Source organism: Cotesia glomerata, linkage group LG8, assembly GCF_020080835.1.
Source record: "Cotesia glomerata isolate CgM1 linkage group LG8, MPM_Cglom_v2.3, whole genome shotgun sequence".
NCBI lineage: Eukaryota > Metazoa > Arthropoda > Insecta > Hymenoptera > Braconidae > Cotesia > Cotesia glomerata.
In genome coordinates, this window is record NC_058165.1 from 5,009,384 (window position 1) to 5,033,967 (window position 24,584).

General features: G+C 27.7%; 1 protein-coding gene across 4 annotated transcripts in view; it reads right to left on the reverse strand.

Moving 5' to 3' along the window:
• Positions 1 to 1,813: 1,813 nt before the first annotated feature.
• The window catches only part of LOC123270611, an 86,504-nt gene continuing 63,733 nt past the window's right edge, over positions 1,814 to 24,584 (reverse strand). For all 4 annotated transcript variants that reach the window (XM_044736739.1, XM_044736740.1, XM_044736741.1 and 1 more), the window contains 6 exons: positions 18,388 to 18,563; positions 18,066 to 18,230; positions 11,760 to 15,063; positions 11,435 to 11,680; positions 6,473 to 6,950; positions 1,814 to 1,946 (listed from right to left, as the gene is read on the reverse strand). In XM_044736739.1, coding sequence (XP_044592674.1) covers positions 6,478 to 6,950; positions 11,435 to 11,680; positions 11,760 to 15,063; positions 18,066 to 18,230; positions 18,388 to 18,563 — 4,364 coding nt within the window. In that variant the 3' untranslated portion in view covers positions 1,814 to 1,946; positions 6,473 to 6,477. The remainder of the gene's footprint in view (positions 1,947 to 6,472; positions 6,951 to 11,434; positions 11,681 to 11,759; positions 15,064 to 18,065; positions 18,231 to 18,387; positions 18,564 to 24,584) is intronic.

Below are 24,584 nucleotides of genomic sequence, written 5' to 3' on the forward strand. Positions count from 1 at the left end.
TAGTTAAGAAAGTACAGTGCATTTTAACAAAAGTCATTATTTAAATAAAGCAAAATTTTATTTATTTATAGTTCACAAATCACGGCAGTCACATAGTGACAGGTTGCTAGTTTAACATTCATTATTTTAAATACCAACTTCAAATTTTTTCAAGTACTTAATCTTTTATTCTGAATTAATTAATTATTCTATATTTTGCTTAAATAAAATTTAAACTATGCAATTTTTTAAATAATTATCCAAAAAAATTTTGTTTCTTTTAAAAATATCTAACAAAAAAAATCAATTTACCTCACTAGTCAATCGTCTAATTTTTCCAAAATTGGTATCATTAAATTTCCCAAGATCCTGCTTTTCCTCGTGATTATCACACACCGTACACTCAATAGCTCCTTTAGTTGTACTGAAAGGTCGTGGTGGAGCTCGACGCTTTACTTTTTTAAACTTATTAGCACCCGTCGTTTTATTGCCATTGAACATAACTTTTTTCTGACAAATTTGACTTATTGACGATGAGTTTCTCAAACAAGACCCCGTTGGCTTAAGATTAAATTCATCTGAACTCAAATTTTTACCACCATTAACTTTATAATCAATCACACCCCCACGTTTCTTCACCAATGTATGCTCAATCTCAACTACTATTTTTTTATCATTCATATTTATTTTAATATCTTTTTCTACACACGAATCTGAAGCAATATCACTATTTTCATTTCTATAATTATTATTATTAATTATTATATTTTTTTTAGAATTATGAATCTGGTCATTTTTTCCATAATTGTGACTAATTCTACCAGATTTTTTACGTCGTAATGTATATGTCTTTTCAATAATATTATTGTCAATACCATTATTATTATTATTATTATTATTATTATTATTATTATTATTATTATTATTATTATTATTATTATTTATACAAAGACGACTAATTTTATCATCCGTAAAATTAGATATTATTTTTGCCGGTAAAATAGGCGGATTATTATTTTTCTTCATACGTTTAAGACTAGTAGTATCGTTATTGTAATTATCGATCTCCAGATCTTTATCATCAGTCTTTTTACCTATATTACAGGCACTATTGTTCATAGATATTACACAATTTATTCCATTATTATTTTTATTACTATTATTACTATTATCATTATTTATTTTTCCTACCATCACTTTCTTGTCACTATCATTTTTATCTGTGACCTGACTTGGAATAGAAATTTTTTTTAATTTTAATTCATTAAAATTAGTAACAAGCTCGTTTAATAGATCATTTTTCATTTGATTCGGAGTTTTTGAAGTAACTTTTTTTTCATCAATTTTAATTGCATTTTTAACACTTTTATTTTCATTAAAATCTTTTGATTCATTCTCTAAATTTTGACTCTTTAAATCATGGAAAAATTTATTTTTTTCATGATCAAAATCAAAAGAACCATTTTGGTTTTTATTTTTATTTAATGTAAAATTTTCATTAGTCAGTTCCTTTTTAAATGTCGCAAAAGGTAAATTACTGGCTGTAATAGTAAAACATGTAGTTTCTTCACTTATACCATCAGTATTATTATTATTATTTTTAGTTTGAAATTTTTGAGAGTTTAATTGGTGGGAGACTCTATTCATATCTGAATGCTCCATCACACTTTCAAAGTCTCTGGTAGTAAATAAAAGCGTAGGATTATTTTTTATTTTTAATTTTTTATCCTCTTGGATTTTTGGTTCTTTAATTACTGGAATATTTAATTTTTTATTTAAATTTGATGAATATTTTATAAAATTTTTGTCATTATCTTCTTTAATTAATTTATTACTGCTGGATGCTCCTGATGAAATAATTATATTTTTAATTGGTTGTTTTGGTGATAAATTACTTTTTAATAATTTATTATTTGATGAAGTTTTTTTACGACGCAATGGCACTGCTGGTGGATTATTTAATTCAACTGTAACATAATATACACTTTTTTTAATTAATCACTTTATTATTTAAATTATCAAAATTATTAACACTAAATTTTTTTTAATATTTTTTTTTAATTAAAACATTTTTTTTAAAATATTTTTTGTTTAATTAAAAAATTTTTTTAAATATTTTTTTTCATTCAAACATTTTTTAAATATTCTTTTTTAATTAAAATAGATAATTTAATTATTTAAAAAAAATATTTATAAATTTTCTAAAAAAAAAATTATTTCACATAAAAAATCATACTTTTATTCATGATGAATTAAAAATAAATATTTTATTAAATTTATAATGAAGAAATAACTGAATTATTTATTTAATTTTTTATAGTGATGGATATGACGACTAGAGCGGCAAGTTAAAGTAAAAGATACCACGGCTCGTAAGTTACTGACGAGGATTCCATACAAATTCATTTAATCACCCTCTTCACCCTTGAACTCTTGGGTTTAGTTATAGTATAATAGAAAATAATGTCAAATCGATAGTTCAGGTTTGACTAAGTAGATAATGGTAATTTAATTTAATTAGAAATACTTGAGTTGAAAGGTTTGAATTAATATTACATTTTTTTAGTCTATAAATTTTTTTCAACTATCAATTTATTTTTTATTAAATAATAATTAAAAATAAAAATTATTTTTATTTTTATTTAAAAAGAAAATTTTTTTAAATTATTAATTTTAAAGAAGAAATATCTTGAAAAAATACTCTTGTAAAAAATTGTAGACTGTATAGTTATTTTATAAAAAAGTAAAATTAAAATAAATTATAATCAAAATAAAAAAAAATATTTTTATGGAAGAAGAATATTGTTTTTTTAATTTCTTCTTTTTTAATAATTGAAAAATTAAATTAGCGAATTAATAATAGGTCTTTAATATTTTTAAGCAAGATTAAATTTATAAATTTAGAAAAAAAAATTATTTTATAAATCTAGTAAAAAATTTAGAAAATTGAAAAGTGATTACTTTTATATTAATGAAATTATTGTAAACTAACGATGAAGGTGAATTTTTATTTTTCGGACAATGATTTAAAATCATCAAAGATTTATCACCGTTTTCAAAACCGCTTCTCGATTTACTGTGTGACTATTACTTGGTGAAATATCGATAGTCAAAAACAAGAGTCATTTTTCATTGAACGACAAGTATTACCACAGTAAATGGCCGCACAGAGACCGTTCAAGAAATAAATTAATTTAAAACTCAATAAATAAGCTAATTAATCTTCTCAATTATTTAGTTTGAGTCTAGAGATGTACAATGGTCTCGTAAAGAGTAATTTTACCCATTTTTTAACGTCACAAAACCGTTTTGTGACTGATTAAGTCGTGAGGAGCCATTATCAAAATAAATTTAAATTAAAAAATAATTTTCTAGATGTAACAAAAAGAAAATTTTTAATTTTGCTAACACATCAATAGTCTATTGGTTTAGCAATTTAAATATTAAATTACTGTACTATTTATAAGTCATCTTATTACACATTATAAATTTTTTATATACTAACTATTGTAACTATTAACCCTATTAATGGTTTAAGCTGTTAAGTTTGTTTATTTAAATAAATAAATGAATAATATCGAAAAAATCAAGAAAAAAATTCATTCATTTTTGTAATAAAATTTATAAATTAAACATACCGATCATTTCATATTTCTAGTTCGAAAAAATGAATCCCAGAAAAAATAGACCGGAGAAAATAGATCCGGAAAAAATTTTAAAGTTATGAAAAATTCATATTATTTCAGATTTATTAAATTATTATTAGTATTTTATAGATATTTTCTGTTTATTGGCTATCCAGTCTAATATAACAATTTTTTTCTCTAATTTTTTTCATAATATTATTAGCCTGTATTTCTCTCCAGACATGAACAATTTATCCTCAATTCATATTTAAATTTGTTATTAAAGATAAATTTGACTGAAAAAATAATATTATGAAAAAAATTAGAGAAAAAAATTGTTGTATTAGACTGTATAGCCAATAAACAGAAAATATCTATAAAGTATTATAAAATCAGTCTTTAGAAAAAAATAAACATTAAAATTTTTATTATTATTATTATTTTTATTTTACAATAATTTTAATGAAATAATATGAATTTTTCATAACTTAAAAATTTTTGCCAAGTCTATTTTTTCCGATTACCGAAAAAATTTAACGAATTATTTTTTGGTCCCGAAAAGATTAATGAATTTTTATTTTTGTGTATTTTTATCTTTGTAGATATTTTCAGTCGATAGATAATTTAACATTCAAAGACCGCAAGAATGGTATCCAACCTCAAGCTTTAACTAAAATTTCAATGTTCTACTCTCATAAATCAAGTATTTTTATCCACAATGTAATTACGTTCATTATGTAATTATTATTAAAGTCTATAGCGTTTAATTTCTAGTCAGTTTAATTTAGCGAACCATCAATTCATGTTTAATTATTTTAAAGTGCTTTTATAGATCATTGAAAATCTTAAAAACTTGTATTTTAGTAAAAACAATTAATGTTTAATTTACAATTTTTGTTTATAATAGTTTTACTAAATCTTTGAATTTTTTCTTCAGAACAAATAATTTACACATTTAAATACCCATAGATAAAGAATTTAAGAATATTTTTTTTATGTTAATAATTTCAAGAATTTGAAGATCCGCAATTTTACTAAAGAAATATATCTTTAGTTGGATTTTATCTAAATGCGACTTTTTCAAAATTTAATTAAAATTTTTGTTAGTAAAATTAATTAATGCATAAGATCTCAAAATTAAACAATGAAATGAAATAAATTCAAAGTGTAATTATTATTAATATTAACGTCTGAAAAAAAATTGACCAAATAAATCATCTATTGGATTTCACAGATAAAGAATTTAAGACTATTTTCTTTTTTATTTACAATTCGTTTATTTTAAGAGTTTGTCAATGGGTAGTTAATATTTAGAGGTTTAGTCATGAGATTATCGTAATAAGTCATATAAGCCAAAGAGTGCTATAAACTATAGATGAACTTCGTTTAGATCAATATAGTCAAAAGCTTAGAATGTTCGAATGAAAAAAGTAAAAAATTCCATCTTAAAAGTTTTTAAAGAGACGTACTTTGTTCAAAGTTTTTTTAGAGTCAAGATGTTCAAAGTATTTTTTAATGCATATAAAAAACTTTTGTTAGATAAATACTTTCGTAAAAGAATTGAAGATGCACTTTTTTTTTTACACAGAAAAAAAATTAATTTAAATCAAGTAAATAATTTTGAAGAATTTTATCTTCTTCTTTCTCGATTTGAGTAAAAAAATTCTTAAACTGAGAAACTTTTCTTGGTTTGAGTAAATTTTGTTTAAATTGAAGAATTTTTCGTCTTGATTCAAGACAATTAAACATTTCAAAATTATTTTCTTGGTTCAAAAATTTTCCTCTTCATTCAAGTTAATTTTTTTCTGTAAAAAATCACAGTTTTAAATTATAATTTTTACAGATTTTGTAATTTTTACATTGTAAAATGTAAATATTACATTTATAGCTGTGAAAATTGACATGAAAATTTTGAATTTAAAAAATGTTAAGAAAAACTAATACATTTTTCTTAGTTTAAGTAAATTTTACTTAATTCAAGAATTTTTCTTCTTGATTCAAGACAATAAAACTCATCAAAATTATTTTCTCGGTACAAGAATTTTTCTCTTTATTCAAGTTAATTTTTTTTTCAGTGTATAATTAAATTTTAAAATCTAGAATATTAAATTGTCACTATTTTTAAAAAAACAAAAATCCTAGATAGAATTGATGATTGAATTTTCTTTAACTGAGAATTTTTTTTTTGGTTTAAGTAAATTTTACTTAATTAAAGAATTTTCCGTTTTGATTCAAGACAATTAAACTCTTTTAAATTATTTTTTTGGTTCAAAAATTTTTCTCTTCATTCAAGTTAATTTTTTTTCAGTGTATAATTAAATTTTTAAGTCTAGAATATTAAATTGTCACTATTTTTAAGTAAACAAAAATCCTAAATTGAATTGATGATTAAATTTTCTTTAAATTTAAATCTAATGAATTTTTAATAAAACCGATAAAGAAATATATATATATATATATATATATATATATATATATATATATATATATATATATATATATATATATATATATATTTTTTTTTTTATTCTTTTTTAAAGTTACAAGTGTTCGAGTTGAGATAAAATTATACTTTTTAGCAAACTTTTATACTATTTACGTTAAAAAAGAATATCTTAAAACTATATTTCTATTTATATCCGAGAAATCTGATAAATTTATCGATAATCTTTTCTTCTTTTTTTAGATAATTAAATTCTTGGCAATTTTATTATCAATAAAAACTTTTATAGTACCGACAGTTTAAAAGTTAACAGACACTTAAGCTAACAAAAAGAAAAAAAAATAAAATAAGAGTTTAGTAAACTCTCAAGTGGTTAATTTTTATTTAATAATTAAATTTAAAGTGTGAAAAAAAATAATCTTACCTGATCTATATAAAAACTTGATGACTGGATGAACTTATATCCAAGTCTTCAATATTAATCAGTATGCTAGCAGAATTAATTCCATTCCTCGAAATTCCATCAATATTATAAAAATTTTTAGCATCATAATTGCCCATTGTACTAGAAGCAGCACTGCTGTAAGCGCTAGAAGTATTCTGAACTGACGCCGTAGGATCACATGATTTAGACGGCGCTAACCATCTTGATGTCAAACTAGAAGTTGTTTGTGTGTCTAATGAATTATCTGATTTATCATTAATTGTACTTTGTAGTTGATTTCGAGTGGCCTTTATATTATCTTGATTACAAGAGTAATTATCAATGTAATTACTATGGTTAATTATTTGTGATAAGACCAATTCAATCGTTTGGCAAGAACTATTTTGCAGCAGCTTTAACGCATCTTCGTAACGAAAATTAAGTAGACTATGCCCATTTATTGCTACGATTCGATCACCTGCAAATTATTTTTATTTTTAATAGTTGTCTTAGTTTATTTTGCTATAAAATATTAGATATTTTGGAAGGAGTGATTTTTTAACAATATTAACAGCATGAAAATCAATTTAGCATGTAATTAATAATTTTAAAAATCTTATTGCAAATAAATCGCAAAAAAAAAAATTAGAAAAAAAATTGACGGAGAAATTTTGAAAAATAAATGCAATTTTTTAAAAATAATTTTTTTTAACAAATTTATTTGTTACAAAAATTAAAAAAAAAATTTTCTAGTGACTGTTATAAAGTTAGTCGACGTTTTTAATTTTTTTATTATTTTTCATTTATTAAATTAGAACTAAAAAATATTTTTTAAAAATTGCACTTATAGTTTTTCAAGTTTTTTACAAATGAAATTTTTTTTTTTAATTTTTTTGTAATCAATTTTTCAATTAAAAAAATTCTAAAAATTTTTAGATGTCAACTAACTTAATTTTCATTTTTTTTTTTTTTTTTTTTTTTTATTTTTTCAATAAATAATATTATAAAAATTTATTGTAATTTTTTGGAAAATTTTTCCTTAGTACAGTAGAATTTTGTTAAGTTGAACCTCGATAAGTCAAAAACCTCCTAAACTCGAAGAAATGTTTCATTTTGCTCGAAATTTTTACCCTCTATAAGTCGAAATAATTAGTGAGTCCCTACAAGCTGCTTCTGTACGTATTTTCCCTCCATAACTCGAAAAATTAAATTTTACTTCTGCATCTTGAACATAGCAATGTTTTATTTTACAACCTTTACAACTCGAATATTTGAGATTTTTAAGATGACTCGAATAATACTACATGCTCTCCATGCGTTTCTATCAAGGAGGCAATAACCGCATTGAATACTTTACGAATTTTTATAGAGCAAACCAGCAACTGAAGAACAAGAATTTTCTGCTCTTCATACCTTGGACAATACTATAGATAGAGAACAACCGAATTATCTAAAGCAAAAAAAATTACTGACTTTTTTCAATGCCACATTGATAGAAGGATTTGTTTATAGTTAAAAATATTTGTTAATATTTAACAAATCATTTATTAGAGACCATTTTTTAGTATTAAACAAATATTTATTAGTATTTAAAATGATTTGTTTGTATTTAATAAATCTAATATTCATTTATTAAATATTAATAAATCTTTTAAATATTAAGAAATATTTGTTAAGGACTAAAAAGTGGTCTTTAATAAATGATTTCTTAAATATTAACAAATATTTTTAACTATAAGCAAATCCTTCTATCAGTGCATATTTTTTTATTTTAAGGATGTTTTGAAATAATGTTTATTTATAATAAATCAAAATATGTGTGTCATCTCTGCAAACTTGAATTTTTATTTATTTTATCCCTCTGACTTAAAATTTATAAGAATGAATCTCAACCTCTTTATGTCAAATCAAAATCCGCTCAAGTCGAAATCCTCTATACCTCGAATTTTTTTGCCTCTCCCTTGGAGTTCGAGTTATAGAAGTTAAATTGTAGTAATTTATTTGTTGTAAAAATTATTTAATCCAAATTGCACACCTCATAACGCGAAGCGGTAGAGGTAGTGCTTTACTCTCGACACGTCAAAATCAAACAATTTTTCTTTATTCACGGCCGAAAGCACGTACTTGCTACTTCTGTTGGGAATCAGAAAGACCGACATTTATGCTTTGGTAGGGACGCGCATGCGCGCTGCTCTAGTGCGCTGGAAGAAACTAGTTGTGCACTGAATTGATGTACGAGGCAGCGAAAAAAAAGTATTCACCAGAGCTGACGCGGTTTATTGTGCACTCAGACCTTACCTTAAAATTGCTTTTGTGGGTTCTTATGTCGTTGTGTGTTGAAATTTATAATCTAAAAAATTATATCGAGTGAAAAATAATAAAAATTTTTAAAAATGAATGCGTTATCATCATCAAAAGGAAATTTTAAGGAATTTCGATACGGAAGCTAATCTAATTATAAGAACAGATACGTTACCTAACAAGTCTGCAGATAAATATTTACACAGAAAGAAAGGTTCACTTGAACCAAGAAAATATTTTTCTTCCTAATTATTTTCTTGACACAAGAAATTTCACTTATTCCAACAAAATTAATTCCCTTGCTTCAAGAAATACGTGTCTTGATCCAAGACAACTTATTTAAATCAAGAAAATTTTCTTGTTTTGAGAAAATTTCTCTCTTGTTCCAAAAAATTAAGTTCTTGACAGAAGTAAATTTTCTTGTCTTGAGAAAATTTTTCTTTTGCTCCAAAAAATTAAATATCTTAATAATAAATTTTCATTAATATTTTTATTGACGAACATGTCAAATGGGAAGATCAAATAATATTGAATCATTTTTTTTCATTCATTATTAATAATTTTTATAATTCTTATAGTTCATGTACTGGTAATAGTTGTGATGAAAAAGAAAATATGCAATAGTTAATTAAAAATAGTTGACAAATTACTCGAAATAATTAAAATTCTGATAAAATTAATGATTTTAATGTATTTGAGTAATCAAAAATTAATAAAAATAAGACTATTCAATTGAATTAATTTAATTTTAAAAAGTTACTATTATTTTTGTCTATTTAGATGAAGTCGATGCCCGCCCCCAACCAGCCGCACTCGCTTCGCTCGTGCCGCAAATGTCGGGCGGGCATCGACAACATTCTAAGAACATTTAACTGTAACGTTAATTGATTTGTAAGTCAGCGTACTTTCGGCCGAAAATAAAGAAAAATAGTATACACCACACGGGCAGAAAGTTTGAGAGCCCTGAACTGCGCGCCATGATGCCCTCGACTTCGCCTCGGGCATCATGGCGCACAGTGCAGGAATCTCAAACTTTCTGTCCTTGTAGTGTAATATACTATTGTGATCTTAAAATACCTCTTTCACAATAATATTGTACTTATAAAATAATATAAGTAGACGTACATCGAAAAAACACTTTAATTAATCCATTTTCTAGTTTATAAAAATAATTTTATGTTGCTATTTAAAAAAAAAACGTTTCGAAAAAAATTTTACGTGGACGTCCGGATGTTTGTACGCTGATTTTGTATGTAATCACGATAACTCCCGAAAAAATTGATGTATCGAGACCGGGCTTTTTTTATTAGTTCCAGAATTCGGCAAACTGGTGCCGTATTTCATATCACTAGCCTACTTTACGTAGTTTTTTTTTAAATGAAGTTTTATTAAAATTCACTATGATACACACGTACAAAAAAAATAACTTTTCTTATTTCTCTCACGTGAAAACTATGGCGCCACTTAATAAAGTTAAAATTAGATCAACCAATCATATTACTAAATTTTTTTAAATTGCGCGCGCGTATAACAAAAAATGGACGCCAAAAATTCAAAAAAAAAATTGTAAAACACTATAAGAAATTACATAATTTTTTTTTCTTCTAAAAATCAACTGTACAATTTATTTTTTTCTTAAAAAATAAATGAGACGTCTACTTTTGAATTTTCCAAACTTAAAAAAAAATTGACAAAATTTGCTTCTTAAATAAAATATTTTTTTTTAAGTTTTCAAAAATTAATAAAGTATAATAAATTACTAAAAGTTTAATAACTTCATCACTGCCACAAAGAACCTGCTGCTCACTTACCAATAAATAGACAATTTTAATTAATTAATCACTTGAATTTTTCCCTAATACTCTTCATAATTTCTGTAATTTTTGCACGACTCATGATGCGAAGCATCAGAGAGTGCTTTACGATCGAAAAATTTGTTTTGCCTCGATTTCGCAACTATTTAATTCATTACACGATTGATAATCTACGTAGTCTAATTAATTTGCGCACCATTCGATAGATAATTTAATGGAGATTAATTTTGTCACTGGTGAAAATCAATTTAAGATAATAGAACCAGAAAAAAATATCAAAATAGTTAAAAGAAAATTTATGTCAATCAACTCAATTTTCCGTTAAAAACACGATAACTTACGTAAAAATTCAATCAGTTTTTTTTTTTTTTTTTTTTTTTTTTTAATAGCTTGGCATTCCCTTTGCGGGGTGATCTCCATTGGAGATGGTAATCTTATTTAATATTGTTTATTTGTTATTAACGAAAAACCAAAATTAATGAAAAAAATCCACACAGTGCGCATGATCAGTTTAAAACACCGCGCGAAACTTAAAATGAAAAAATAAATAAAAAAAGAAATTGTATTTAAAAGGATTAAAAAAAAAAAAAAAAAAAAAGTAGCAAAAAAAAATAGTCAATTGCAAAGGTAATATTTAAATAAAAAAAAAAAAAAAAAAAAAAATTAAATTAAATTAAAAAAAATATTCTTTCAGAACATTAACTATTTTTTTTTATTTATCGAACGAATGAGCATTATAAGTCGTGCACTTTTGGATTTGCTAAACTTTTCATGTATATTGCCGATTGGCGTCAGGATAAATAAATAAATAAATAAAAATTTATAAAAATATAACAAAAAAACTTACCTTTATTAATATTTCCAGCCATATCAGCAGAGCCACCAACAGAAATAGCTTGAACATAAACACCTCCGTCATTACCTTCAGTAACTTGCAACCCAATACTTCCTCCATGGCCCCTTTCTAATTTAATTGTGCGTAAAATCCGTTCTTCAACAAACGACAACTCTTCCAGTCGTGCCATAAGCGACGTCGACATAGTTTCATCATTCGATATATGAAATGTTTCATCATCAATCCGCAAGTCTGCATCTAAAGTAACAAAAAAATTAATCAAAAACTCAGAATTTCTTCTTCTTCTTCTTCTTCTAAAAAAAAGAATTTAACATACTTAAAACATATGCTTCAGCCATAGGAGATTCATTGGAATGAACCAACGAGCGTATTGAAGAAACGGAATCCGATTTAAGCGACATTGATTCAAATTCATCAGCCGAGTCTTTGGGCGCCAAACTATTACCATAAATAGCCCGGGTGCCCATTTTAACCCCCAATCGTCTAGGCAAGCTAGGTGTCCTTGAACCCTGCTGATCTTGCTGAAGATTAGCTGAAGCTGGATTGCTATTAGAACTAGGAAGACTTGAAGTTTTTATTTTACTATAATTTTTAGCGTCATTTTCCGCGTTCCAGTCAGAAGCGGACTCAGTCGAGCGATAAACGTGCAATTGATTCTTCTTAGACCCGCCAGACTTATCAATCGCGGCATAAAGCTCTTCTGGATGAATCGCAACTTTATCACTCGATTTATAACCATTGGAAGACATCAACTTAGGAATATCATAAATAGACTTACACAATTGCCCGATACTTTGATAATTATACGCGTCGTCTCTAAAGACTCTGCAGTTATCCAATTTATCACGTTCATTCAATTGAGCACGTTCACTTTCATCTTCAGTATCACGGGAGGCGCCTTCCGGCTCCAATCGAGCGCCTTCTGGCTCTAAGCGTGCATTAACTTGTGCATAGAGCCCGTCATCTTCTGGCGTGTAGCAAACAGAGTCATTGCTAATTTGCGACGGGCTTGAATCTTTATCAGGATTTTCATTTTCTTTGTTCTGAGAATCTTCCAACGACTTGTCAGTGACATTAGCAGCCTTTGTCACTGAGCCAATCTTAACTTTGACTTTGCTTTTTGATTTAATATTCGCAGAAGATTCTGTTACCAAGGCAACGCCAAAATCTTTTATCAAATCTTGATGCGACGTTAATCCTGATCTGAATTTTTGGAAAAATTGATGATGCAAAGACGTTAAATTAAAAGCATAGTAACTTTTCTTGTGATCCATTTTGAGATGAAACTTAAGATGCTTACGGCCATTTTGTTTTGTATAAATTACAAGGCCATTTTTGCTGTACGTCAACGTATGGATATCCCGCCATTCAAGTCGGACTAATTCCGTTATTTCCCTAACTTGCCCAGCGCGTTTGAATAATTTAACACCTTGGCCGTAAATCCCAAACCAAATATTAGTTTCTGCTTTTCTAACTTTGTTATTTTTATCATTGCTTTTGACACTCTTGTTAACCTCAGGACTAATATTTTTCGGTATAGCGTAAACGTTTTCCTTACCTTCAACGTTAACAATAGTATCATTAGGTTGATAGTTAATTTTTTTAAGCTTAGATTCTTTCGACAATTGCTGGATAATTTTATTCAGCTCCCTAGCATCAATTGTCGCAATATAAAGATGCAATCCATAATCATCAAGTTCTTGAGAATGAGTAATAAATAATTCCTCAGCGGTATTAGGATCTAGTCCTCGTCTATTTTGGTGCGCTTGATGCAGCTGCAATGTTAGAGTTTCATTAGATAAATTCACTTGGGATCTTTCTTCAGAGTTTGATAGAATCAATGTCTCGGGTACGTAATGCTCTAGAAGGAAATAATTTCCCCGACCGTGTTCATTCTCATTGTAATTACCAAATTCCGCTTGAAGAGCAAGACCTGTCAAATTGACGAGCTGCGGTACTGAGCAGACCAGCTGCTGTTCTAAAATACATCGTCTTATCTGAAGGTACAACAAATGCTTTGAAATCCAGCTCCGGATGCCCCGTAAAGACGGCAGAAAAAATCTTTGTCGTAAGTAAAGCATAAAGCTCGTTGGAAGACAAAGGGGTCCTGCTTTATTTTTGTCGTTTAGCCACCCAGGCGGCGCTACTTTGTGAAGCTTAGTCTCTGGGGGTAACATTGCAAAATCTCCGGCTAACAAAGCCGCTAAGCCAAGAGTGAAGTTCTCCTCCAATTGCTCGGCTTGAATGATCGCCTGGAATAAGTGGCTCGCAGTTATCCTGTTACGATCGCATACTACGTCGATACGCTGCCCAGAGAGCAGAATGACAACCAACCGGCCTACATTGTTGCCCTTAGGGTCACCAATTTTGAGGAATTTTGACGGTTGATTAGCTCGTACTACAAATTCCGGACCGACACATTGTGTCTTGTTCAGACAACGTACTGGACCACCAAGAGCTCGATATAACCGCGATGGAGCTCGTTGTACGGGTTTACCACGACGAGCCCTTGGCCCATTTCGTACTTGGAGATTCCGAGGTGGTTTGGGTGGCGGTGGGTTGTTGGGAGGCTCGGGTAGAGAGATAACTCCCGGATAAGAGTAATTTGTCACTGCGTTGTTAACTACTGAAGATTGGACGTTGTAAGTAGATTCTTGGTGACGTTCCATCTGTTCTTGCGGTTGCGAGTGATATATTTTATCCGGATTTTGATAGAGCTTTTGCTTTTGTTGGTGTTGATTGTGATACTGCTTTTGAGATTCTATTATCGACTCTACTGAATTGCTTCTCAAGTTTTGTCCTGCTAAATTACGGCTCTGAATTTGCGGGCTTGAATACTGCCGATGTAAGGCAAGATGGGCCGGGCGATTTTGGTGGGAAGAGTCGGGTATAATTTCTATGCTACGAAATGGCACTTGGCCAAGATGAGAATCTTTAATGTGCTTTTGAGGATTTGGATTGTAATTGCAGTTATTATTAGCTGTGGTAGGATCTAGATTTATCTTTCCATTGGGTCGGATGTAGTGACTGTTTTGATTTTGAGTGTGCTTGACGGTTAGCCCGTTGACGCGTACATCCTGGGAGCTAAGGAACGGCTTTACGGGAAAAGCGTAAATCGGCTCGCTGTAGACACTGATTGGAATCTTTTCATCGGTTTTACGGTTTGCTAGGTTTAGTATCTCGGAATCGTTTGCGGGCTTGTTGGGACACTCGGAATATATCGGCTGTGAGTTGGTTCGAATGTGACTGGGTGTTTTGTCTGTTAATAACGCCCCGTTGGATTTAATATCTGTTTGGGATTTAAATTGATGCTTGGTGAGGTGCAACGTCGATGGCTCGAGGACACTCGGAAGATTGGGATGAGACCGTGAATTGCGTGATTGAGCTTTGAAAATCTGTCCTTTGACGTGGTGAGGCTTTGTGTAGTTACAGCTTGGGGGAATTGATTTTTCATTGTTTTCGGTACGTTGATTCCAGCGATGAGGATGTAATTGACGTGAGGACGCCGCTCGGTTACGGGCTATGTACTGAGGCGATCTTATAACTTCACGGTACATGTCCATTACTATACGAGTGAAGGGCTTTGATATCATACGTGTACGACAATACTCTGATATTACCTGAAAGGTTGAATACATACACTTTAAAAGAGATCAAATTTCAATTTTTTTAGATGGAGTAAGTTACTGAGAGCGAAAAATTTATTATTTTTAATTAAAATTGGAAATTTTCTTAATGTTAAATTATCAAAGTGAAGATATTGAGAATTTGATTCTGGATTACACTGAGAAAAAATTTGTTTTGAAAAAAATGGGCATTGTTATAATAAAAAAATTAATAAAATTTTATTTAGCTGAAGAAATGAATTTTTTTTTTTTTTGATTTTTTAATTAAAAAAATAGTAAAAATTTTTGGTAATTAAAATTTATAATATTTAACGAAGTAAAATTTAAGTTAAGAATATAAGCAAGAATATATTTACTGCAAGTAAAACATATATTATTCTTCTTATTACTATTTACTTGTAGTTGCTTTAATATAAAATTATTCAAGTGAATCCAATTCACTATTCAGATTTGAAAATTAATTGTTACTTTATGTAAAGATTTAAATTTTAATCATATTAAATGAAAATTAATTTCCAAGTTTCATACTATTTTTTTTTTTTAAGTCATATTAATATTATTAAAACTAATTGACAGTAAAATTTACAAATTTAAAAAAAAAAAATCTTTCCTTTTTTAATAAATGTTTGAAGCAATTAATCTATTTCTTCATTTCTATTTAAATTTTTTGTAATGAAAATTGCAATTTAAAAAAAAAAATTAAACGTCTAATTACAGTAAAAAATTAGAAATTTAATAATTAAATAAAAAATAAAACTATCTATAAAAAATTTCTTTCTCTCAATGGCTAATATTTTATGAAAATTAAACTAGCCGACATCTAAAAATTTTTCTAATTGTTTTTTATTGAAAAAATTAAAAGAAAAAATTTCACATGTAAAAGATTTGAAAAATTATACGTGTAATTTTTTTTTAAGTAATTTTTTACTTGTAATTTAATATGTGAAAAAAATTCAAAAATTCTTTTAAATTAAATTCAAAGAAATACTTCTAAAGATTGAACTACTAGACTTTCCATAAATTGTCGACAAGATTTCCATTGTCGGACATTTAATTATCTCTAAAGAAAAACAAATAGAACCAACACAATAAACTACTATCTATTAAAGCTGTAGAGTGCATTTAAATTAATAATATGGATCCCATATTTTACGCGGTAGCTTGTGCAGTTAATTCATCCGTGTAAATTAAATGTCAGGGATAATGTGCTGGTGCATTTTCAGTAACAATTAAATTACATAACATGTTATTGATTATATTTTAATTTTGATAAATTGAAGTACGGGTATAAGGTAAAAGTCCCCATTTTTGACACTATATAAGAGTGATCATGAATATTTGAATTTTTTTGTCATGTTTCAAATCAATATTGTCAACTTTTTTTTATAGGGCACCTTAATTATTGTTTTTACTTATATAATTTAATTAACTAACTTTAATAGCAATAAATTTAATAATTATTATATCAACTTAAAACCAACAGGTCGAATGTATGTATTATTGACAGCGCGAAAAATTCAAAGAGCCGATTATTGACATACCATTGACCCTATTATTGACAGTTTTTTTATTACAGTTAAATTTATATTAACAATAATCATTTTTACTAACTTATGCAAAACTATCAATAATTTTTATTTTTTTAAAATTTGTTTAAGACCTAGCTTTTCTATATTTTTTACCAGGTTTTTTTTAGCAATTTTTTCTAGTCTCAAATACTTTGATTCTTATAAAATCACATGACAGTATGTAAACATTAATACGTTGATATGTATGTTGAGGGGAGTAAGGTTACCTTACATTATGGCCTATGTCGTTAGTTGACGCAAGTTAATTTTTGTGTCCCCATCATTGACATCCGCTATTTTAAAATTAATTTTAACTCGATAAAGTATAAATAAATTATTATATGGTTATTTAGACTATAAATAATCTAAAATAATTTTAAACAGTGCAATTACATAGAAAAAAACATTGAGAAATCTGGATTTGAAAATAAGGTCTTTCTTAACAATATTGTTCAGAAATTACAAACGTATAAGCAGTTTTAGCCTACTTGAAAAAATAAAATTTTTTTGCGGTAAATAGTTTATACCTTGGAATTAAATTTTACTATTTTTTAATTTTAAAAATATGTAAAATTTTCATGAAATATCAACAATTGTGCACAGAAAAAAAGGTTCACTTGAGCCAAGAAAATATTTTTCTTCCTAATTATTTTTTTGAGCGAAAAATAAATTTTTTTTGACCCAAGAAATTTTACTTATTTCAACGAAATTAATTCTCTTGCTTTAAAAAATACGTATCTTGATCCAAGAAAATTTATTTAAGTCAAGAAAATCTTGTTGTTTTGAGAAAATTCAGCCTCTTGCTCCAAAAAATTTAGTTCTTGATAGAAGTAAATTTTCTTGTCTTGAGAAAATTTCTCTCTTGCTCCAAAAAATTAAATATAAAGATAGAAGTAAATTTTCATTAATATTTTTATTGATTAAAATGTCAAATGGAAAGATCAAATAATATTTCATCATTTTTTTTTCATTCAATATGTATAATTGCACGCTAAAATAATATAAAATGGGTATCAAATATTCAAGAGAAAAATTTTCTCAAAGTGAGATAATTTTTTTCTCAGCTGAAGTAGGTGGCGCTGTTTCCTTAAAATATCTAAAAATCTTGATCAAATATAAAAATTTATTGTATCAAGTATTTATGATAATTTGAATTAAGAAAAAATGACTTCCACTAAGAATAGAATTTCAAGAAAAATTTTTACTTCGGCCAACACAACTTGAAAGTTTTCTTGAGCCAAGAATTTTGTTCTCCAGTCAAAAAATTTTTCTTTCTGTGTGATTATTAACAGATTTTAATAATGAAATAATAAAATTAAACAGGGTGTCAATAGTGGGTGCTTTGTCAATAATAGGGGCTTTTACCTTATACATCTATAGATAAGGTAGCGTAATTTATAGTAGTAAAATGAAAATTGAAAGACGTACATCAAGAAGATTCATGAGAGAAGCACGTCGTTGCGGATCCGGTTCAATCATAGCTGCTAAAACAGACTGTAGTGCCGAAGGCGGTGAAACTGACACTGAACCTGTAAGGGCAGCGACCCGTGGGGTGGTATCCAATAACGCACGGCCCAGAGAGTACATCCACATCTACGGAAATTATCATTATGTGTCAGTGTCTAAAGTTTACGGGGTCTTGGCATCTGGATAATTGTTTTAAGGTCTATACATCAGCTATTTATTGTTTTGGTTGGTTGTTTGCTTACTTGTTAGTTTATTTAATTAAAAGGGTTATTTATGAACTTACTTTTTCGGATTCAGTGTCTGAATACAAACGACCGGGTCTATACTCCGGTGGTAAATACGCCCTGGCTGTTTCCGGAGACGCCATCTGCAAAATAACTCTACCCCGAGGTGTGAGTTCAAGTGTGTGAGGAGTCACCACCGGCCCCGCCCGTGAACCGCTTCCAACAACTCCGCTGTCTTCAACAGATAACAATACATAACAATTATTATCTCCAAATATATTCAGAGGCATTCAAAGTACCTACGAGTAAATTCCAACAAAATATATATCATCCTTTGTTGATATTTGACATTCATTTTATAAATAATATCCCCAGGAAAAGTTTTTACTTTTAAACTAAGAAGAAAGTAAGTATCATGGATGGAAATGGAACGGTTGAAAAAAAAAAAGCTGGATGTATAATGATTTTTTTAACCTTTCAGCACTAAGTTTAGTTGGTGTATGAAACATGCTCTGCCTTTTAGAATTATTAAAAAAATATTTAAAAACAACCTAACTGAATTAAGTTCACGGAAGAAGTGCTACGCTTTATTGTTCAGTTGCTTTAAAAAACACTCTGAAAAGTATTTTTAGCATAGAAATCATGTATGATGATATGATTGATGTTGAAAATTCACTCTGAATGTGACGACTCATTGACATACTTTCAGAACTTAACATATTGATGCCAACGTAGTCGCGTAGTATTGTAGGGGAGGAGTTCATTGTTGGATTAGATTCACGTTCTCTGCGCTTGGCAGCGTACTTATTATATATTGAACATCGTTTTCATATAGACATTTATGACAACTCAATTATTTAATTGAGTTAAATACTTACACTAGCTTGTTTATGTAAGTATTAATTACACGTGGTTGTTTTATACACGCAGAAAATTTTATTATTATCGCTGTTTTATAGTATGGTTACTACACGGAGAGAAAAATATGGAAATCATTCCTATAATTTTAATGAAATGTTTTTCTATACCATTTTAGGAGCAATTACTTAAATTATGGGAATTGTACCCATAATCTTTTGGGAAATGTTACTATAATTATGGGAATGGTTCCTATAATTATAGGAACCATTCCTATAATACTATAGTGATGATATGTAATAATATTGAGATATTTATCATTACAACTCAAGTTATTTGTGACTTCGATGACCACTTTGAAGCATTTGAAATTATTAGTAATTTCGATAATTTTACTTGCTTCCCAATAACATTATTTGAAATATGTAAAGTAAGTAATATTGTTCATAGAAACAATAAAAGTTACATACCCAAAAGGTTGATTTAATAAATTTTCAACGTTATTGTAAATAAATAATTTGTTTTAAAAATAAAATGAAATTGTACAAATAAGCAATGAATTTCCATATCTCTTTTGCTCTTGTAATTGTATAGTGAGAAAATATCCCTTTTATTAGAGAAACTTTAGAATTGCTACAATATTCTTTAATATTATCTAACACAATAATAACTGAGTTGGAATAAACAATTTAAGATTAAGTACACACGTGAATAAAAATTATTTAAAAAAAATTTTTTCACTTTAATGAAAGATCAATTTTCATTTACAAAAAAAAAATTTATTAGCAAAAAAAATATATAATAATTACTTTATATTTTTGAAGTGATTGCTTCATTATTATGAAAATAAACATTTTTCTATTATTATGTGCGTCATTCCCATAATATTATAAGAACCATTCCAATGATAGTATAGGAACCATTCCTATAATATCATGGGAACCATTCCCATAATATTATAGTGATGACGCACATACAATATAGGAACCATAACCATAATTTATTGAAGCTATTCTATTATTATATAGGAACGTTTCCATTAAACTATGGGCATGGTTCCCATAATGAGCATAGAATTGAGACCTATAATGATCATTTTATTATAGGAACTATTCTCATACACTGATAGAAAAACAATCTTGATTCAAGAAACTTTTTTTCTTCAAAACTTGAACTCTTGAAACTAGATATAGATATATTTCTTTCAAGAATTTTTGTCTCTTGGTTCAAGATAGGCGATAACATTGATTCAAGATGTTACCGACTTGTGTTAAGAATGGCTTTTTTTTTGAGTCATTAATTAATTCACTTATTTCCAAGAAATAATTTTTATTTGGTATAACAATTAAAGACTATTTAGTTTTTGAAATATATTTTGATGAATTATTTTAAGTTTTTTAAACGATAATGTTATTTTGTTTGAAAAACTTAAATGTATCGATTGAACATAATGTAGCTCTTAAGCCAAGAAAATCTAAATCAAGACAAGAAATTCTTAAAGCAAAATAATCATTTGTCTCCCAAAATAAATTCTTAGATCAAGAAAATATCTCTTGAGTCAACATAAATTTTCTATCAGTGTAATGTTTGGAAAGGTTCCTATAAGTTTCTCTCCGTGTAGTTAAATTAGCGTCACTACTATTTAATTGAAGTTTTTGTACCTAAAATTATTTAATATATTGAACCCTAATAGATAATTTCAAATTATTTTTAATTAAATATTGGCTCAAAAATCATCTTGATTAACTTTAACTCAGAACACAGAAAAAATAATTCGGACAGCCCGGACCGGGAATCGAACCCGGATCTTTTAGTTACGCACCAAGGGCTCTTCCAGTTGAGCTATCTGAGACATCGACCGTAACAACCTTTCAATCACCTAATAATTTTTTGTTCAACACAAAAAATAGTATATTACATACCTAGGCCAGTAAAATAAGAAAAGTCTCAGATCACATGTAATTGTTGGCCGAGGCGAAGCCGAGGTTGACAAACATGTGATCTGAGGCTTTCTTATTTACTGGCCAAGGTGTGTATACTATTTTTCTACTCGACGTAGCTGGAATGTGGCAACTTTGTTTAGCGCAGCGGCCAGAAAGTTGCCACTTTCCGGCCGGAGGGGAGAAAAAAAAATTATTTAAATATAGTCGTTATTACTATTTATCAATAGTTACTTAAGCCAATGCATAGTTCGAGTAACTGCAAAAAAAATTATTCAGAAAACTATATTTTTATACTTGTGACATTATATTTCAGCTAACCATGCATTTTTCTCTCAGTTTGCCTGTTATTATTATCAGTATGGTAGCTATTCCGATAGTGGAATTGTTATTGATTTGAGTCAATAACATTCTATAATATTCCGAGAGTAGTAATTGTTATAAAAGAGCGATAATAAATATAATAATTTTATTTTTTCATCAGAACTAATAAAATAATTTTCAATTTGACATTAAAAATTGAAAAAATTTCAATACCATTTTAAAAGATGAATCCTATAGAATTCTAATTATAATTATTAATTAAACTCAGGTTGTTTTACATTATATTATTTATTATATATTAATAATTTCTCCAGTTAATAAATATTGATCATTTAAAGTTTCATAACTATCCAATAAATATTATTTCTGTGGCTTTATTATCAAATAAGAAGTTATAGTTTTTTTCAAGTTCCCGCTAAGAAAATTGAAAATTTTCAAAAATCGGGAAGTTATTGTTTTTACCCCTTTTTTCGAAAATCGAGTTTTCATCAGATCTCGACGTTTTGAGGTCCTAGGAAGCTTTCCTGACTATTCCCGCGATGGTGTCCGTGCAGTTGTGTGTGTGTGTGTGTGTGTGTGTGTGTGTGTGTGTGTGTGTGTGTGTGTGTGTGTGTGTGTGTGTGTGTAAACCTCTTATAACTTTTGAACGGCTCGGCCGATCAGATCGAAATAGGTGGCGATCCAAAGAGTATCATTGCCATTAAATTTCGTGAAAATTTGAATCGATTCGGTTCACTAGATTTTGAGAAATCTCAAAAATAAAATTTTCAAAAAATCGTTTTCTTGGAATAACTTCTAAACGGCTTTACCGATAAATTTCAAAAACTTATCAGCTCTTAAGCTTAAAAAACCACGTCGATTGCCACCAGTCCCATCAAAATCGGTTGATTCGTTCAAGAGTTATCGAAAACGAAAAATTTCGAAAAAAGTGTTTTTTTCACATAACTTCGAGATTTCTTTTTGGATCATTTTTGACAAAATGGAATAACTATTAGAACTAAAAAAATCACATCGATCGCCACCAAGAACGTGAAAATTGGTTGATTTTTTCGTGAGTTATCGTTGTCGAAAAAATTCGGAAAAAGTGAATTTTTCAAATTTCTCTAAGGTTTTCGGTTCGATCAGTTTGTGTTCATAGTATATTATAGATTCTGAAAAAGTGCGTGGAATACTGCCAACTGCGTGAAAATCGATTCATTCATTTAGAAATTATTGCAGTTTGAAAATTCAAAAAATACTGTTTTATTAAATTTCTATCAGCCTTTTGAGCTCGAAGAGCTCAAAAGCATACAAAAGCTATTTTTTTGAGCTCGGAGAGCTCATAGGAACACACAAATTGTATTTTTGAGCTCGAAGAGCTCAGAAACGTCATAAGTGCAATTTCAAGCGTTTAGGTATGGAATTGGCGGGAAGTTACAGGGATGGCCTTTAGGGTCAACCGTTTTCCAGATTTTTTTATTCTATACCTAGATGAATAAAATATAGTTACGTACAGTGGAAATAAAATTTTCTTCCAATGTATCTTCATAATATTTCATCTTTGTTTTGTTTTCTTCTTCAAAACTTTTAAGTAAAAATTACGTTTTGATTGACATTTCTTACATTATTTTTTGTTATTTTATAATAGTTTAAAAACAGTTTTACAATTAAAGATATATTTTTTCAATTTTAACATTTGAGTTGACCTTTTCACATCGAATGCGGTCAAATGGAGCCTTTTATTTACTCGCTGTTCTGCGTTGTGGTACACTAGACCATAATGACGGATACAAAACCGTATTTATTGATATGTAAATGCTAAAATCTAGATAGTTTATGAGTATATCCGAATAAATCCGTAAAAATCTTAGTATTTTATGTATTTACCGTGAACTAATGCTTGAGTTGTACTGGTATATAAATAAATTTAAAAGTTGTTTATCGGTTATAAATATCAGCGAAAGCTTTATCTTTTATTCATATTTCAACATTCGATAAATACAAACGAGGATTTTAGGAAATCACAATTTGAGGATATCAATGATTTATTAATGTCAATATTCATGATTGATGGTAAATATTAAAACGGTATTTATATTAAGCATTTGATAAATTTTACAGTCTATGCAATTATTTTTTTATTTAATCGTAAAAAGTGTTAGTTGTGATTGATGATTTAATGGAGCGTTTATTCATAAATATTTTCCGTCCCTACAATATTTGAAAGGAATGTTATTTTATTGTACAAAAGTATAGAAGGAATCGAAAAAAATTAAACCGAAAAGCTAGTAGATGCACTGATAGAAGGATTTAGTTCTATTTAATAAGATTTAATACACAGAAAAAAAAATTCACTTGAGCCAAGAAAATAATTTCTTCCTAATTATTTTCTTAAGCGAAAAAAAAATTTTTTTTTGACAAGAAATTTCACTTATTCCAACAAAATTAATTCTCTCGCTTCAAGAAATACGTATCTTGATCCAAGAAAATCTTGTTGTTTTTGAGAAAATTCAGCCTCGAGCTCCAAAAAATTTAGTTCTTGATAGAAGTTAATTTTCTTGTCTTGAGAAAATTTCTCTCTTGCTCCAAAAAATTAAATATAAAGATAGAAGTAAATTTTCATTAATATTTTTATTGATTAACATGTTAAATGGGAAGATCAAATAATATTGAATCATTTTTTTTCATTCAATATGTATAATTGCACGCTAAAATAATATAAAATGGGTATCAAATATTCAAGAGAAAAATTTTCTCTAAGTGAGAAAATTTTTTTCTCAGCTGAAGTAGGTGGCGCTGCTTCCCTAAATTATCTAAAAATCTTGATCAAATATAAAAATTTATTGTATCAAGTATTGATGATAATTTGAATTAAGAAAAAATGACTTCCATCAAGAATAGAATGTCAAGAAAAATTTTTACTTCGGCCAACACAACTTCGGTCTTCCTTCAGGCACCCGAAAATTTTCTTGAGGCAAGAATTTTGTTCTCCAGCCAAGAAATTTTTCTTTCTGTGTATAAAAGTATATGGAAGAAATTGAAAAAAATGAAACTCAAAACCTAGTAGATGCACTGATAAAAGGATTTGGTTCTATTTAATAAGATTTAGTAATAGTTACTAATTGATTTAGTAACAAACCTTTCATTACCAAATA